Source organism: Centroberyx affinis, unplaced genomic scaffold (assembly GCF_046629955.1).
Source record: "Centroberyx affinis isolate AG114_WGS23_722 - 3 ecotype Tasmania unplaced genomic scaffold, CSIRO-AGI_Caff_v1 ptg006103l_1, whole genome shotgun sequence".
Classification (NCBI taxonomy): Eukaryota; Metazoa; Chordata; class Actinopteri; order Beryciformes; family Berycidae; genus Centroberyx; species Centroberyx affinis.
In genome coordinates, this window is record NW_027283104.1 from 84,891 (window position 1) to 102,500 (window position 17,610).

The following is a 17,610-nucleotide window of genomic DNA, read 5'->3' on the forward strand; positions in this document are numbered from 1 at the left end:
ATGCTCACCCGGGTCAAGTCCGCGGTGGCCGGGTTCATGGGAGGAATAATGGCCGGTGGTGCCTCCAGCGGCGGGGATAACGCCGGGTCGGAGCTGCCGCTGAGATTCCCGTACATGAGACCCGAGTTTCTTGGACTGTCCCCGGATGAGATCGAGTGCTCCGCGGACCACATAGCCCGGCCCATCCTCATCCTGAAGGAAACCAGGAGATTACCGTGGGCCACTGGATACGCCGAGTGAGTAGTCCTACAGCAGCAGCCCTCCAAGAGGCTCCTGTTTCCATTCAAGTGTCATCCCTGTATCACTTATGTCTGTTCAATTATGTGTCATGGAGGCCCAAGTGTACGCAGGTATTCATCCCAGCCAAACACAGCAACTCATTTCACTAATTTGCTCCCCCCCCCCCCGTCAGGTGGAAGATATGCTAATTAGTGAAATGAGCTGGTGTTATGTTTGGCTGAAATGAAAACCTCCAGATGATGGAAAAGCACTGAATGACTTAATGACAAAGTAGCACCTGTTTTGACCTATGCAGCATCAGTCTTGTAGCATGCATGCATCCCCAACCCTTTTTTTTTTTGACCTGTGCAGCATCCTTGTCCAGGCATGCAGCCTCCAAGCTTGGTACCAAATCTAAATTGCGTGCCACTATAAATGGATAACAGCAGTCATCCAAAGGGTCATATAGTACAGTGTGAGAGCCCAAGCTGCTTTTTGCATGTGAGAGGATGATGTCGCTTCTACCAGCAGCATCTGGGAATTATAACTCTGCTCTATTTATGGCTTGCTCCATGCGTGGTTGCATGTCAATAGCCTATAGACTAGAGCCTGCCAATGCCGCCGCTTAGTTCTTTAGAAAGATGCAAATTCATATTCTAGCCCGGCTTTCTTAACCCAAGACTGTTGACTTACATTGGACAGCCCTAACTGAGGGGTTAGGATCTCAGTCTCTGCAAGCTCGCTGCTAATAAATGAATGAAATCTTAGTATTTCTGCCTTTCATTGCTCTCAGTCTGTTCACTCTCAACTCAGCATCAACAGGGCATAGCAGAGTACCATCTGTGCTCTAGTGGTTACGTCATACTTTACACAGTAGTTTCACCTCAGCACAGGCAGGCTGGCTTAACGTTTCTTGCACCGGAGTTGGTGCGAGAGCTTAGACAAACCCAGGATACTTGATGTATACTGAAAAAAAAGGCTTAATCTATGCTGATACCACCATGAGTAATAACTCATTTATGAGTGCACCATCCTGACAGATTTGAAGGCCTTGCTCACACTTAAAAATGAGGTCATTTTCAACATCTGTGTGTGTGTCGTTGAGGCGTGTTTTTCCAAACTGCCTGGATGAGTGTGCTGAATATGACGAATGCTCTTTTAAGTGCGAGGTGGAGGTTTATATGTGGTTAATTAATAGTTGATCAAGTGGGCGTAATGCAGCGTGACTCCACATCATAAGTGCACCAACACTATCAGATTTGCATGTTGTTAGATACAGCCTTAATAACAGCATGCTGACGCAATCCTTCTATGCACTTTGATCCTCAGGATACCACTGATGGAGTGGTATGCAAAACAAAAGACAATCAAACTAGGCATAGCTCCAGAGTTCTATGACTAAAATATGCCTTACATAAACTCTTCATTTCGTTCTAAATGCTTTATTTGTTGGCTGAAAGAAACAAATCTTTGTGTGTTCACCTTTTAAAAAAACAGAGACAACTGCATCCTTGAAAATATCTTAAGTTGGCTAATAATCAGAATCACTTTATTCCCCAAGTACAATAAATGTACTCAACATCTAATGCAGTAACATAGATTCATACAGGCACACATGATACAGAGACAAAAGGACCTCACATGTAGACAGTGCAAGACACACAAGAGAAAGACTGTGTATCATTCTACATACATATGAGTGTGTGTACAGTGTATACATAAGAGCATGCATCTTTTTTATTTTGAGTGCAGCTATCATTTTAGAATTAAAGAAATGGGTCACTGCCAAGCTTAGAACTTTAATAATATTCCATAATGATTTTTAGTTAAATACCAGCAGTCAGTTTCTGAGAGCATGTGTCTATTATTACGTCCTGCCACCATGATACATGGTATGTGGGTCATTATGTCATTGTGGTGGCGTGTGTGTGTGTGTGTAGTAAGTGTAGACACATTCTTGTGAACACAATAACTCAAGAACAATACATGACAGAAACTACTTCATACTTACAACACATGTTCCCCCTATAGAGTGGTTGATCTATTTAGATTTTAAAGCACCTTGCTGCATAGTTTTGCATATTAATGAGGAAAATGGCAGGAAATTAGGCAGCTATTTCCTCCTGTTTTCAGATGTAGCTATTATTGTGGAGTGAATATCTTTCTATTTTGACAAAACCAGCTGTACAGTCTAGTGTTGCCCCACTTCTATAGTGTTTCTAGATCAATACAGACTCATTCCCAGTCTGCCTGGTTTCCGCCCATGGTCAATATATTACAACCACTCAGTCGATTCCCAGATATCAGTCTTACTCCACCCTGTTACAGATAATGTGCCATTGTGTGAAAGTGTCTTTGTTTTTTATTCATCCACACCCTCAACTTACACATGTCTGTTTGTTCTTTCTAACTGTTGAATGCAGGGAAAATACAAATGTTTTATTTCTGGGGAGAATTTGCTGATTCCTCTAAGGTTGTTCTCTCACAGAATTCGTTGGATGATAATGGAGAGAGAGATGGAGAGAAAAACTAGAAGGGTTGTAGAGAGAGAGACAGAGAGAGAGAGAGAGAGAGAGGGTGGGAAATAATGATAAGAAAGGAGAGAGGGAAAGAGATCCCCTTACTGTTTAGTATTCTGTGGCTCTCTGCAGGGGGCTTCTGGGTCTGTGGTGTGTGATCTCTCTCTCTCTCTCTCTCTCTCTCTCTCTCTCTCTCTCTCTCTCTCACTCACACACACACACACACACACACACACACACACACACACACAGATATTCAGAGTAGGCATAAGTGTCTCTTTGGGACTGCTGGTGGTTAATGAGTTCAGGTCATATCAGCATTTATCTGTAATTAAAGCCTCTGTTGTCATTACAGCTTCTGTTCAGCCCTCACCTCTCCAACCTCATACCTTGCCTCATCTCTGCCTGTAGCTGCTCACGGCAAAAACAGTAGACTTTACATTATACATTTACAACATGAAAAGATGGGGATAAATGATGATAGAAATTGATTAAGCTACTGTGAAAACTACTACTAAAAAAAAGGAAAATCCAAGGCAAACTGTTGCCAAATCCTTTGTTTTATTGCTCACCATACACTGTAGAAAAGTTCAAAATAGCAGAGGACAAAATGTGCTGTGCTGCTGTAAACTAGTGATTTTTACAGTGATTTGAGTGCCTCGCATTTCCCCTTTTTCTAGGACTGCAAGTTGAGGAAGGCATGTTATCCAAAACCCCATCCATTCCTCCATTATATTAAAACAGTAGAAACTAAGTCACACTGTGCCCTCGTGTCTGCTTATCTTTTATTCAGCAGTATTGGTGGTGCAATCCTGCCTCAAAACCCTCTGAAACACAATTAAGTACCGAATTGGTGTGTGTGAAAGAGCGTTTCAGTGTTTAACTCCTAGCTGAATATCGCTGTTATTGTTCCTTTCAAGTTCACAGTTAAACAGAGACAAAGCTATGAGCCATTGTGTTTCTCCAAATAATAATTATATCCATGGGGCCAGTGTCTGCCCCAGAAGCTGTTGTGGAGTGTAGAGAAACAAAGACGGCATTAGATGTCTGACAATGGAGTGGAAAATTAGGTTTTGTTCCTAATGGGAGGGAAGCTAATTGTTCAGAATGAGACAAAAAATGTGACTGGCAGGAAAATGAAATGACATCAAATCATTCTTCCCGCAAATGGTGGATTAAGGAAAGACAAGAGATGCAAGAGTACTCTCAATCACTTACACACGTACACACACGCACACACACACACACACACACACACACACACACACATTTTGTTCAATGACTATGCAAAATATGAAGACCACCCACACCCACAAAACATCCTGTGTGTAATTATGCACACATGTATATATTTTTACTCACACAGTACTGTAGAATCAGTAGCACATAACCATAACACACACACACTGAGGTCATCACATTACTGTGTTTGTTGACAGCAGATTATGAATCAGACAAAGGCTTCCTGGACTTTTGTGTATCAACAAACTCAAAAGTGGTCGATGCGTCAGAGTGTTTTATAGCTATAATACCCGAGAGGGCATTTTCTACTGTAATTATGGGTATGATGGAGACGCAGTAGATTGGAGGCGAAGCCGAGTACAATCAGCATCACTTAGGTACCCATAATCACAGTAAAGAACATTTTATATTATAGTTTTTATACAATGGTTACCAATGGTGACTGGAATGTTTTCTGCAAAGTAGTGTACATACATGAGAATAAACAGGAGAGAGCAAGAACGATCTCAGCTAAGTAGCTGCTTGTTACCACAAGAGTTAGCATGGAAACCAGTTCCCATTCTTAATGCATGGCTAGCTGTGCTTTATGGGAGTTATTAGCATGGTTGGAATGCATCTTTGACCAATCACATGGCTTGGGTCAATAATGAGGTCTATAATTTGCCGCAACTAAGCTGCACTAGGCAAGATTGTTATGTAAAAATACACCTCTCATCAGCCTAAATTACAAAATGGGACTGTAGTAGCGAAGAGCATCTCATCCCCCCCTAAATGAGACCCGGTAGATTTGCCTTAATTGGTGCATGGTTTCTGGGTACTGAAGTTCAAACAGTTACCTCTCACTGCCATTTGGAGCTGCAAACGTGCAAAGTTGCTTAGTGCAGCTTTAAGATTGTTATAAAGGGGTGGAATTAGATTAGGTGTGTTGTAGTGTTTCCATCCTGCCTAAAGGCGCCTAAAGGAATTCACTGGAATTGCTTTCAGCATTTTAATGGTCTGTATGCTGTTTCACTGGACTTTCCACTAGGCCAAGAAACTTGTCTGGGGAAAACCACTAGTGCTAAAATGATTACTTTTTGGTTTCTGGTCAGACTAAGTAAGCAATTTTAAGACATCACTTAACTTGTGATGGGCATTTATCTGTATTTTTGACTTTTTATAGACTAAATGATTCATCAATTAATAGATTAATTGACAATGAAAATAATCGTTAGCTGCAGCCCTAAAAACCACTGTAGTTTTCCCATCTATAAAGTGTCCTCTCTTATGTGCCCTTGATCCTTTGATCTAATGATGCAGACTAAACAACAAGCTGGAAGAACTGGTGAGAGGAGTTACCTTAGACCAGTGAAAGGAGAGAAAACAAAGTCATAAAATAGGAGGCATTGCTTTCTCCGAGTGAAATACCCCCCTAGACTCAAATCAGGCTCTTATTATTGAATTCTCAGAGAGGACAGACAGCTTGGATGACAGCAGTTTGTTACTCTGTTGAAGCAACATCCATCAACCTGTAGCTGTCCTTTATTTTTTAAACATGGAAGAGAGGAGAGCGCAATAGACATGCACATGAAATAAATAGTGAAGGCACTCTTTGGTAATGGGATTTTCACTGAAATCCACAAAAGCAAAATGACCAAAGCACTCTTCACTTTCAAATACAAAGGCCTTTATTGATCTGAAATTGTCCCATTTAATTTTTACAAATTTTAAAAAGACTGATACGTTTCTCTGTTCCTGTACCCTCCTCTTATATTTTTCATGCATGCCTTCTCTCGCTCTCCTGAAATCCAAATAATAAACCTGACAGACGGGTGGAATAGACAGTTAAACACAGCTTTCAAGGGATGCTCTCTCTCTCTCTGTCTCTCAATCCAAATCTCTCTTTCGTCCTTTCTCCCCCTCTTCCCCCCTGACCCCTGACTCTATTTCTGAGTCTTTCTTACTTTTGCTCTCTCTCTCTCTCTGTCTCAGGCTAACAAGCATTGGAGGCTGAGAACCAGATAATGATGCTGCCTAGCAGAAAACAACCCACAGTCTGTGCCTATAAATAGACTTGTCGATCTCTCAACTCACACAAACACACACACACGCACACAAAAAAACACCCTCCAGAGATGTCTGTCAGTCTCACCAGAGCCGTCTTCTGACTCTCATCAGACCTTTTTTTTGCTGTTCATTGGGACCCCAATTACATTAGCTGTTTCTTCCTTTTTTTTAGCACTGCGCCTGACCTTTGAGATGGCCAATAAAAGACGATTGCTGCAAATTGGCTGTTTATTTGTCAGCATCAAAGTTAGAATAAAAAAACTTTATTCAGTGGCCATTGCTCAATAATTAGAAACTGGATTATATCCTTTAAAATGTTACCATTGTGTAACCAAAAGCCTTTAGTTAGCTGATAACTTCAATGATAACTTACCCAGCAAGCATTTGACAGTTGGTGACATGCAGACAATGACCAATTTCAACGTCAACCCAAATGAGCACAAAGTTTTCACAATATGATATTATAGCGTGGTAAACATTCATATTAAAACAGTTTTGTAAACTGTTTTGAGCTGATATCAGAAAAATATTTTATGAAATATCCGATTTCATAAAACGATGCAGGCAGCAGCGATAGACAACTAAAGTCAACTTTCATTTTGCCGCTGCATTTACTTTCAATGTTGGTGCAGGCCGTCGTACCAACATCTATTCAACATACACATTTATTATTTACTTGTTGATTATCTTGTTTCCCTCCAGTCATTTTAAATTTTGCAACAATCAACATATACACCACTTGCTGCATGAACGTTCAAAGATTTCCCTGTCTGACAGCTGTGGTCTGGAGCAAGCGGCTGAATGAAAGCCGACATCAGATGCTTTTTGTTGGATGAAACGGTAGCGCAGTCTTTTATTTATTATTATTATTATTATGGCTCACTGCAGGATCACAACAATTATTCAGAGCCACAGCCTGGGGTTTTTTATCTATACGCTCAGCGAAGCGGCCGGCTTTGTCCGTTTCATGTTCCTGATGAGGATCAAACAGGGGAGCTTGTTTGTGGTACGGTTCTTCAGGGAGTGTCCTGATGCATTGTGACAGGTGCTTCTAGGTAAATTACAAGTCTTTGTGTGTGTGTGTGTGTGTGTGTGTGTGTGTCCCTGCTTATGGATGACTGTATGCCCAAAGCTGTGTGTGTAGGCTTATTCAGCTTTATTTATCCCTTATTTAACCAGGCAGGCCACAGAGAGATGACACCAAGACATGTAACCCACTAACCATTTAGGACAGCAAAGCAGTATAATATGACACATTTATTGCATAAACATGATGCGAATTTACCCATGATTTTTCAGATTTCAGCATGATTTCACATTTTTGACACACACCCTTTCATTTCTATTCTTAAACTGCCAGCCACCGCCAAAACATATGACTCAACATGTATATACCACGCCCACCTAACCCTCCATCACCCTTCCCCTCCTCCTCCTGCAGGGTGATCAACGCTGGTAAGAGCGCGCTGAACGAGGACCAGGCGTGCTGCGAGGTGGTGGTGGCGAGGAAGAGGCCGATGAGCTACTGCCCCCCCTCCACGCCCAGCAAGACCCCCACCGCCAAGAGACGCAACTCTCTGCCCAACGGAGAGGGCCTGGGGCTCCACAGCACGCCGGGAGAGGTGTGAAAAAACACAAACACATATTCACATAACATTTTCACTTTAATAATCGAACAGCTATGCAGGCAGACAGGAGAAGCGGGTTTGTGACTGAGCTAGTGGAGCTGCTCACTAGCCAACAGTAGAACAGTGCGATCACACCAAGCATGTTCGGAGCGGTTTGTTCACACTCTGGAGCGTTTACTCCTTTAGTTTGATTTGCTTTGGCAGGTGAGAACAGTGCCATTGAAACTCGGGTGCACACCAAATTACCACGCAGAGACCGCCTGAAAATGCGAGTAAATGGTCCTCCTTTGAAGAGAACTGCGGCGCGGTTGATTAGGAGCGAGAATGTAATCCAATCCAAGAACATCAGAGAAGGTGAATTACAGCAAAGAGTGCAGACAAGTCATGCTTAGCTAAAGTTACAAGTTACAGGGACTGGAATCAGATTTGACTCTGCGAATAAATGAGCTACTTATGAGTCCATGTGACTGTCGTTTACAAGCCCAGGTTGGCTTGTAATTGGGCAGCGTGAACCTAAACAAACCGAATGCAAAAATGCAACAGTGAACTTTTCCCACTCTGGTTTGGTCCAAAGAAAACAAGCTGTAAGGTGTGATCAGAACCCCAAGAGAGTGTTTGTACTGGCACAAGTGTTTGAATGTGAAGCAGGGCGTTGCTGAAAAAAAAAACATGCACGCTCAGTCAACTTTCCCTAGATAAATAAATATGAAAAATACACCCACACACACACGCATGCACAAACACACACCTAGTCTTGACGCTAGGGTTTCCTGACAGCATCTCCAGCCTGTCAGTAGTAATAGGTTTTATGAAGATTACTGTTAGCAAGCCTCAGCTGAAATCACAGCAGAAAAAAACAGGCCTCGTATTTGACAAAATACAATGCATATTCAGAGTGCTGTAATACGAAGCAGACTGTATGATGCCACAGACATGGCAGAGGTGTGAGAAAGAGCCTTGTGCTGTGCTTCCCTCCTGCATTTTTACTGGGGTGTGGGGGGGGGGGGGTGACCTCTGCAGCTTCCACGCTCTATTGGACAGAGTGACTCATGATGCGTTTTCCTGGGTGTCTCATCTGATAGTCTAGTGTCTTTCAGATGACTCATATAGGACTGCAAACATAAATTGGTTAGTTTTACAGTTAGTTTGTTTATTCAAAGAGCAGATTATTTTCAGCATAATGCATTATTTTAGATGGATGGTGTGTTGAGGCTGAGGAGGATGTGTGCTAACTCCTCTAGTTGCAGAGTATGTAGTGTATTAGTAGTATTTAGAGTATTAAAGTATTTGCATACTTCATACTTACATTGCTTTAATTGCATGCAAAACTAAATTAAAGTACGATTTGTACTTAGTTAATTGAAAGAGGCAGTAGGATTGTTTTTGTCCTGATAATGCCACATATCAGTCTGGAGACTTTTTTATTTTGAAGCATTTGTTTGCCCAAGGTGTTGACCTTTGACTGAGCGCTGTTTTCCAGCAACGCCCTGCTTCACACTTGATTTCGTTTCACACGTTCATGCCCACTACAACCGTAGCCTTCTGCCTACTGTGCAGCTTCACTGGAGCTCACTACTGTGTTCTATTGTACAGTGAAGCTGGAAATTCACCACTAAACACCAAGCAAATGCTGCTCGATTTTTTACTGCTTTACCTGTCACTTCAGCAGGTAACCAACCATCAGTCAAGGTCCTATTCTATTCTATTCTGCACATCTAGTTGGCGAGTATTATGAAAATGGCAGGGGAAATTAGAAATGACAGCCACTGCATCCATTAGACAGAACAAGTTTCCTGCCCAGTGTAAAAAATATAAGACATGTCCTCTGTCTCCTGGTTAAAAAAAATATATATATATATTTTAGCAGACTGAAACATGACCTGCACTTCTCCAGCTACTGAAAAATAGTAATTTATCATTGGGAAATTTTTACAGATTTCAAGCTTTAATAGGGTTTGGTCTCACAAAAAAATCCTATATCCTAGAAAAGCATTGACGCACTGCGATTAGAAGTTGGAAGGCCAACTGTATCGATTTGAAAAGTTTGGATCGATTAATATAAATTTTTTTTTAATTATTATTCCTGACTGAATCAGTTAAGTTACTTTTTACAAATTACATCTGTAGAGTTATTATACTTTTTGTATCAAAGTATAAAAATGAATCAAAGAATTGTGGGCATAATGTGAGATTTTATGATGATTCATTGCTGAAAGAATCAAAATTGAACTGAATTGTTGTTGGATTGAATCATTACACCCTGCTGTATCCTCTGGGTGTGGTTCAGGTTTGGACAGATATTTGTGAACACTTCATGAGTTTATATGCTTTCATATACTGCCTGTGCACATACAGTAGGCTTGTGTGTGTATTAATAGCCACAGTTCCATGGAAACCCTTCTGGTGAGGTTGGCTTTATTATAAAGCAGAGTTATGTCTGCTGATCCTCTTATAGATCCTCTCCTAGGAAACACAGGCAGGCTCTGACAGCTTTGGCAGCGACACACAGAGACAATGGGTGGGACATTGACTAGTCCCCATAAAGATGCCTTATGTTTCCTGATAAAATGCACAGTGCACAGCTGAAAGAATCAATTTATAATCCCTTCATCATCTTTCACATGATTATGCTTGTGTTTGGTTATGTGGTTGAATGTAATTATGTTTAATTCAGCTATTAATTCCTTATTGTTTCTGGGAACTGCTGAACTGTGGAGGGGCTTGACTCTCTAATCATTATAATTAAGCTGCATACTAGTACTGTATATCAAATACAGTGATATATTTGAGTTTCATTCCAAAAAGTGACATCTACTCTACGTGTCTGTTTTGCTTCTTTTTATCATCGATTGATATAATACAATAGTGACTCAACATATACCCAGTTCATGAAAGCTTTTATTTTGCTGTTTGTGTGTGTGTGTGTGTGTGTGAGAGTTGAGAGTTGAGAGTACTCTTGCATCTCTTCTCTTTCCTTAATCCACCATTTGCGGGAAGAATGATTTGATGTCAACCTGTGTATGTGTGTGTGTGTGTGTGTCTCCCACAGGACAGTGAGGGACTGGTGTTCCACTACTGGGCCTTGTTCGACGGCCATGCCGGTTCGGGGGCGGCTGTGGTCGCGTCCCGCCTCCTGCAGCACCACATCGTCTGCCAGCTGCAGGCCGTCATCGAGATCCTGCGCAACCTGGCCTCCGCACCTCCCACCGTCCTGGGGGAGGAGCCCGACAACCACCCCTCCCTCCAGGGAAACACCCCGGGCCCGCACCGCGCCCTGACCCGGGCCGCCTCGCTGCGCGGGGCCGCGGGTGCGCCGGGGTCCCCCTGCAGCACCCCGCCTCCGCCACGCTTCTTCACCGAGAAGAAGATCCAGCACGAGAGCCTGGTGATAGGAGCCATAGAGAACGCCTTCAAAGAGATGGTGAGAGAGAGAGAAAGAGAGAGAGAAAGAGAGAAGGTTGGAGAGACAAACAGGAAAAGAGACAGGGAGGCAGGATGAAAGAGAGGCGGAGGAAGAATCAGAGAGAAACTGAGGGAAAGAAGGTGAGGGAGGTAGACTGAGGGAGAGAAGGGTCTGGAAAGGGTGCAGGTTTGTATGTGTTTATACGTGTGTGTGCGTGTGTGTGTAGGTGTGTAGGTGCGTAGGTGTGCATGAAGCAAAGCAGAAAGGCACCTGTCAACAAACATCACAGCAACACAGACCTCAGATTGGTCCTGAAGCTTTCTCTTTCTGACCGGAAATCACATTGTCATGCACCATTTATTTAACATGGCCACATTTTTTCACTTATTAAAGAAAAATATGATTATAACAATCAATACGACACTAAATGGTTTATCAAACTAGATATTTTTTGCAGTGTAACAGGCTTTAGTCTCACATTTACATGGACACCAAGCACATGAAAATGAAGTAGTCGACTGCGCCAAAACATGCAAACGTGCACATAAACATACACAGACTGGTGAAATGGGTTTGATTGGCAGATGAAAGGTGACATTTGCCTTTGATATTCCCTGCTGTATTTGCCACATGTCTTATTAGCTGATAGTTTTTTTAGTTTCTCTGTATTTGTAATATGACTTAAGCTCCGTCTGTGACACACTCTTTCACTCTTTCTCTATCATGCTCACTCACTCACTAACACAATGTAATACTGACTGGAGGGCACACACACACTCACAGAGACACACACATTTACAGAGATACACACACACTCTCTCTCACACAAAGCTGTTAGTCTCTCCTTCCTGCCTGTGTAACACAGCATTTTCTAGCTGATCTTAATTAGATTGGCTTGGATGATTTTCAGATCACAACCTTTGGCCTTTTCCAGAGTGCACTTTAGTTTGACAGATCGCATCTGGCCTCAGATAGCTCGCTTTCAAAAGAATGTGGCTTTCTGTTGCCCTCCTTAGTACAAAGGCAACACCTTACTGAAAATATGTTTCAAATAAGTTGCATTTACGTTTCAGACATTTAGCTGACGCTCTTATCCAGAGTGAGTTACGATGAGTGCAACAGCGGAATAAGCTCAAATTCCTAGATAAACTAACATTTGTTTGTAAGTGCAGTGAGGAAATAACTGCAGGGAAATGTGCTTTTGTATCTGGACATAAATTCAATATTTTGGGAAACATTTAGTCAAAGACCTGCATTATATGTCTTTTCCCAAAGATATGAGGGTGGTTGCGTCTGTCATTTAGATTTCCAATAGGTGTGTCTATCCTTGTCATCTTTCTTTTGTCATTGTTTTGTACTGTATAGCCCCTTTCACATATGCAGCCTATGTTTCTTTCTTTCTTCTATTGCTTTGAAGTGAGATGTTTTTTTATAAGGCCAAAGCTATGCGATATTACCACTAGATGGCAATGGAAAACAGTCCACATTTTTCAAAGAAGACCCTGAACCCAGATGAAGAATCACTCTGAAAGCTATCCCCCCCCCCCCCCCCCCCCCCCCCCCTTCCTCCAGTTGAAAGTAGCAGGCTTACACTTGACTTAACATTCTTTGTAAGAGATTATGTCAGCACTACTTTCTCCACATTGGCTAAAGCTATGGCCTATATATGAAGTCCACCAGCTAACGCCTAAAGGACTAAGCTGCCCTTCAAAGAGCTGCATCTGCAGGGTTTCTACGCAGGTCTGCAAAGTCTGGGAAAATACAGGGAAATGAATTTGATTATTGCCAGGCCGTTGAAAGTTTGGGACAAAAAAAGCATAAAAGGTTTGGAAAAGAGAAAGTCCCCATACACATTTTGACCACAGGTGACCACATATTTTATCTAGTTTTAGACCCCACTGTCATTTCCCAAATTGTAATATTACTGTGAGGAATAATCTTCAGCTCAGCTTGATGGCTGACATTTTCAGATCCAGTTAGGAAATTGAGTATGGATTTTTAAAATGGAAATAGTATGAGAAACCTGTATCTGTCCAACCAAATATGTCAGAGAGGTACAGAAAACTGATCAGCAGTGTGCACATGAATGTATGCATGCGTATGTATTACTGTGGAAATTAAGTCTGTGCCTTGACCAGTGCGAACCCTCTTGAACCTTGACATCCTCTGACGAGATACGAACCCTCTCACAGCTCCGTCTGCATTATTCATGCCAGGCGGCTAGCGCTTGTTTACTGACATGCGGTTGAATCTGCAACCGCCTCGACGGTCGGTTTCAGGTTGAACCGATCAATACAGTCAGCCCCGCGCCCATCCTAGTTTTTCAAATTTTTTCTTCCCCGTCTCTTTTTTCCGTCTCTCTCGCTGGTTCGGGTCCTATAGGCCCTGTGGCGACGCTGAAGGGGATTGTCTATGCCGCACCTTAAGGCGGTGTACATGTACTTCTCTCTCAGAAAACATATTGTCATATTTATGAATGTTTGGGAGTTGCAGAATGCAATTTGTACGGTGGGAGAAGAGGGTCAGACTGTACACATTTAGATTTCCCTTGTGGCTGTGTGTGGGCTTCCGGCACTGGGGAGTTGGCGCTTTTTAGATGTTTCAAGCTATTTTTTTCCTTTGTCTTGTTATGGAATGTTTCATTGAAGAACATCAAAACTATCTTCCTCTCTCTCTCTCTCTCTCTTGCTCTCTCTCTCCCTCTCTCTCTCTCTCTCTCTCTCTCCCTCTCTCTCTCCCTCTCTCTCTCTCTCTCCCAGGATGCCCAGATTGAGAAGGAGAAGCAGGTCTACAACATCACAGGAGGATGCACGGCTCTCACGGTGGTCTACCTGCTAGGAAAACTATATGTCGGAAACGCCGGCGACAGCAGGTGTGTGTGTGTGTGTGTGTGTGTGTGAGATTGAGTGTGTGTGCATACGTTTCACCCACTAAAGGCCCTTCTGATATTCCCAACATGTACCAACCTCAGTGTAGTGGGAATCGCCAAGTCTCTGAGCAACATTGGCATCATGTTAAATATAACCACATATTATTAGGGCTCTATATATGTATATGTGCAGTGTGTAAATGAGAGGGCCTGTGGAGGAGGCGGTGATAGCCTAAATATACCGCAGGCACCCTAGGGACCCACAGCCATATGTTGTCAGAACGTCAGTCACATCCACTCATACATTAGATTTAATATTGGGCCACTAGCAAAGAGCGCTTGTCTAAAACTGGTACAGAGAGAATTAGAGCTGTGACCAAACAGAGCTGCTTTTGACTTTTGAATGTAAGGGTTTGTGTACATGAGTTTTTAAACTTTTGGCTTGTGTGTGTGTGTGTGTGTCCACTCTCCAGGGCTATCATTGTCAGGAATGGTGACATCATTCCCGTGTCGACAGAGTTCACACCAGAATCAGAACGACAGCGACTCCAGTTCCTGGTAAGTAATCCAAGCATACCTTGACTTGGATTTTCACATATAAATGTCATTTGGTTTGGTTATGCCACTAGTAATCAGATTCCTGGGATTTAGAGTTCTTGATGTGTCTTCTGCGAAAAGGCTGAAAACTATAGTACTGCTGTACAATGCTTGGGATACCATGGCTACATAAATACCATGGGTTAGTCAGGTAGGAGGCCATAGTAGGCCAGGTAAATCTTACCATGCGTACATACTGTCGGCAACTCAAGAAACCAGTCACCGAAAGTCCATTCATTTTCTACAACCATAGAAACAGTGACTAATGTTGACTACAGTCTCTTTGTTAGCCTCATTTGTCAGCATAGAACAGTTGGCTTCAACCGACCTTTACACACACACACATTGTCCATCAGGAAGGAATTGCATTCCAGCAATGCTCTGTGTCCTGCCTGTCACTGAAACGGTTGATTACAATCCGAATGCTTCTTCAGCATGTTGTGAGGCCATATCGGGCCTCTTGGGTGCCTTGCTTAAAGGCAGCTCAACAGTAGTTGCAGAGGGAGATCTCTAAGATATTTAATATATTTTGTCCAGTAAGAGTGCAGTGTGGCAGTTGTGCCAAAGTGGGCAATTGTTTTTGCAGCAAGGTACAAGAAGGACACAAAACATAAAAGATGAAAAAAGTGAAGAAAGACAGTGTCCATAGAAACTGTAAGTCTGCCTGCCACACACTTACTCGCTCATGGATCGACTTATAGACCAACATTGTCCCCTTTGTCCTCCAGGGCTTCATGCAGCCTCACCTGTTAGGAAATGAGTTCACCCACCTGGAATTCCCCAGGAGAGTTCAGAGGAAGGAGGTGGGCAAGAGGATGCTGTACCGAGACTTCACCATGAACGGATGGTCAGTACCCTCTCTTACCCTGTCTCTCTCTCCCTCCCTCTCTATCTCGCATAAAGATGGCGGACTCCTGGTTCGCCATCATTTTCCACCTCCGCTCCAAACGTCAAAATGTGCACTTAACCAGTTTGGAAACAAGTTTCTCTGAGATTAATCAGGCAAAACTAAACGGTTAATCCAAAAGCACAGCGATCGCTAAGCACTGTGAATCACACTAAAATTATGATCTAAAATGGAAACGGTTACTGCTCTGGGATTGCTTGATACTGTCTGGCACGGAGCCCCAAAATTGCAAACCACATCCCTCCCCAGCTGCAGCCAGGCTAAACGAAACAACAATCAAAATCTTGAAACTATTTCAGTTAATAGTTGGCCCCAGCACTGGTCTGTATCTCTCCTTCTCCCACTCGCTACGTTTCTCTTTTCCTTCCCCTTAACCCCTTGCTCACACTAGTCTATATAGTGAAAGCCTAAGAGACCAGGACAGTGCTAATGAGGGTGCAGCCAAACCTGATATGATATAATGATATGGTGGTGATGGTGCTGTATATGCAGTGCGGTGCTATGTGGGTTAGCAAAGCACCATGCTGTTTGACTCTGGCTGCAGTGGAAGCCAGTAATGAGAAGTGGTTTTACTGACACACACACACACACACACACACACAGATGTCTCTCTCTCGCTCGCCCTCTCACTCACTCACACACACACACACACACACAGACACACAGGCACATAATGTACTTCCTTCATGTGATCTATATTTCACTATATGACCGCCCCTCAGGAGCGGAGATGTGCCAGCCAGATGTGCCACTGCATGGACTCCTGTTATAAATAACACAGCTAGCTTCTCTCTCATATGCTATGCTTAGCCTTCCACATAGGCTTCAATGAGGAAGATGCATTGAGCGAACAAATACAGCATTCATGCCAGGAAATAGTTCGGAGTCATAAATGTGGTTAAATTGTGTAATTGATCCACACCTATTTTTATAGGCTGGCCATAGGCGATAACATGAAAGGAGTGTCTTCACGTACAAGCACAGGCTTTGTGGCTTTGTGTCTCTCTCTTTCTGAGTCTCATTCTCTCTCTCTCTCCCTCTCTCTCTCTCACTCTCTGCCTCTCTCCTCCCTCTCTTGGCTGTGTTAATGTGATAGCTGATGTGCAGACTAGTATGTCATGTTCAGAACTCCTCAGCCTAAAGATTAGCCTGGGTCACAGACTGAGGCAGACGGAGAATTATTTTGAGGCAGAGGGATTTAAGGAAGCCAAGAGATGCATCTAATGGCGCTGCTTGTGGCTGTTGTGAGTGCTGTTTCTGCCTGTGGTGTTTACTGTGCAGGGCGTTACCCAGACTGCACCGGGCTCAAGACCCTTAGGCAGACACGTGTGTGTGTGTGCGCGCATGTGTACGTTTTTGCACATGTGCTTTTGAGCCTTTAGAGTGTGTGTATGTGTGAGCATGCATGTGTGATCCACTTTTCCATTAATTGGGGCAGCGGTAGCCTAGAGGTTGAAGGCGAGCTTGTGACCGGAAGGATGGCAGTTTGAATTCCAGACCGTCTGGGGAAAAGCTGGGTGGAGAAAGCAAATAAGAAACACTCTCTCCTCCCTCGACTGTTGAGGCGCCCTTGAGCAAGGCACCGCTCCATTGAAGTTTCTCGGTGGCCAACAGTAGAAGAGTGTGGTTGTATTGGGAATTTCCCAGTTGTGAATGTGTATGAATGTATGAATGTGAAGCAAGACAATGCTGAAAATGAGCATGCGTACTCAGGAAACCCCCAAGGATAAGACTTCCCTTCAGTGGCAAGATAAAATGCTGCAGTGAGTGACTCACTGTTTTCTCTCTCTCTCTCTCTCTCTCTCTCTCTCTCTCTCTCTCTCTCTCTCTCTCTCTCTCTCTCTCTCTCCATCAGAGGAGCAAAGTTGATGAGAGGAGGAGGATGGGTGGGTAGCTGGAATGATGGATTGATAGATGAGGAAGGGGCATTTCTCTTTCTCTTCAGCACCAAGGAAAAGGTGGAAACACAAGCAGAGAGAGAGTGTGTTGTGTTTGTGTCGGGAAAAGCACAGGACAAATGAGCAGAGAACGAGGCATGGGCTGACAGAGAGAGCAAACCCTGGCAAGATATGATGCTGTTTGAAGTTGTTAATATTTTCCACTGTCTGCTGACGCCAAGTCTAATCTAGCTAGTAAAAGTACTTCAGCGTCAGCCATGGAGTCTCTCAGTCTGACATCAA

The 17,610-nt window shown here is 43.2% G+C and overlaps 1 protein-coding gene across 1 annotated transcript in view; it reads left to right on the forward strand.

Moving 5' to 3' along the window:
* The window catches only part of LOC139638093 (protein phosphatase 1H-like), a 23,878-nt gene continuing 6,268 nt past the window's right edge, over positions 1–17,610 (forward strand). Inside the window, exons 1-6 of the mRNA XM_071512124.1 lie at positions 1–236; positions 7,468–7,648; positions 10,704–11,075; positions 13,817–13,929; positions 14,400–14,484; positions 15,252–15,370. Coding sequence (XP_071368225.1) covers positions 1–236; positions 7,468–7,648; positions 10,704–11,075; positions 13,817–13,929; positions 14,400–14,484; positions 15,252–15,370 — 1,106 coding nt within the window. The remainder of the gene's footprint in view (positions 237–7,467; positions 7,649–10,703; positions 11,076–13,816; positions 13,930–14,399; positions 14,485–15,251; positions 15,371–17,610) is intronic.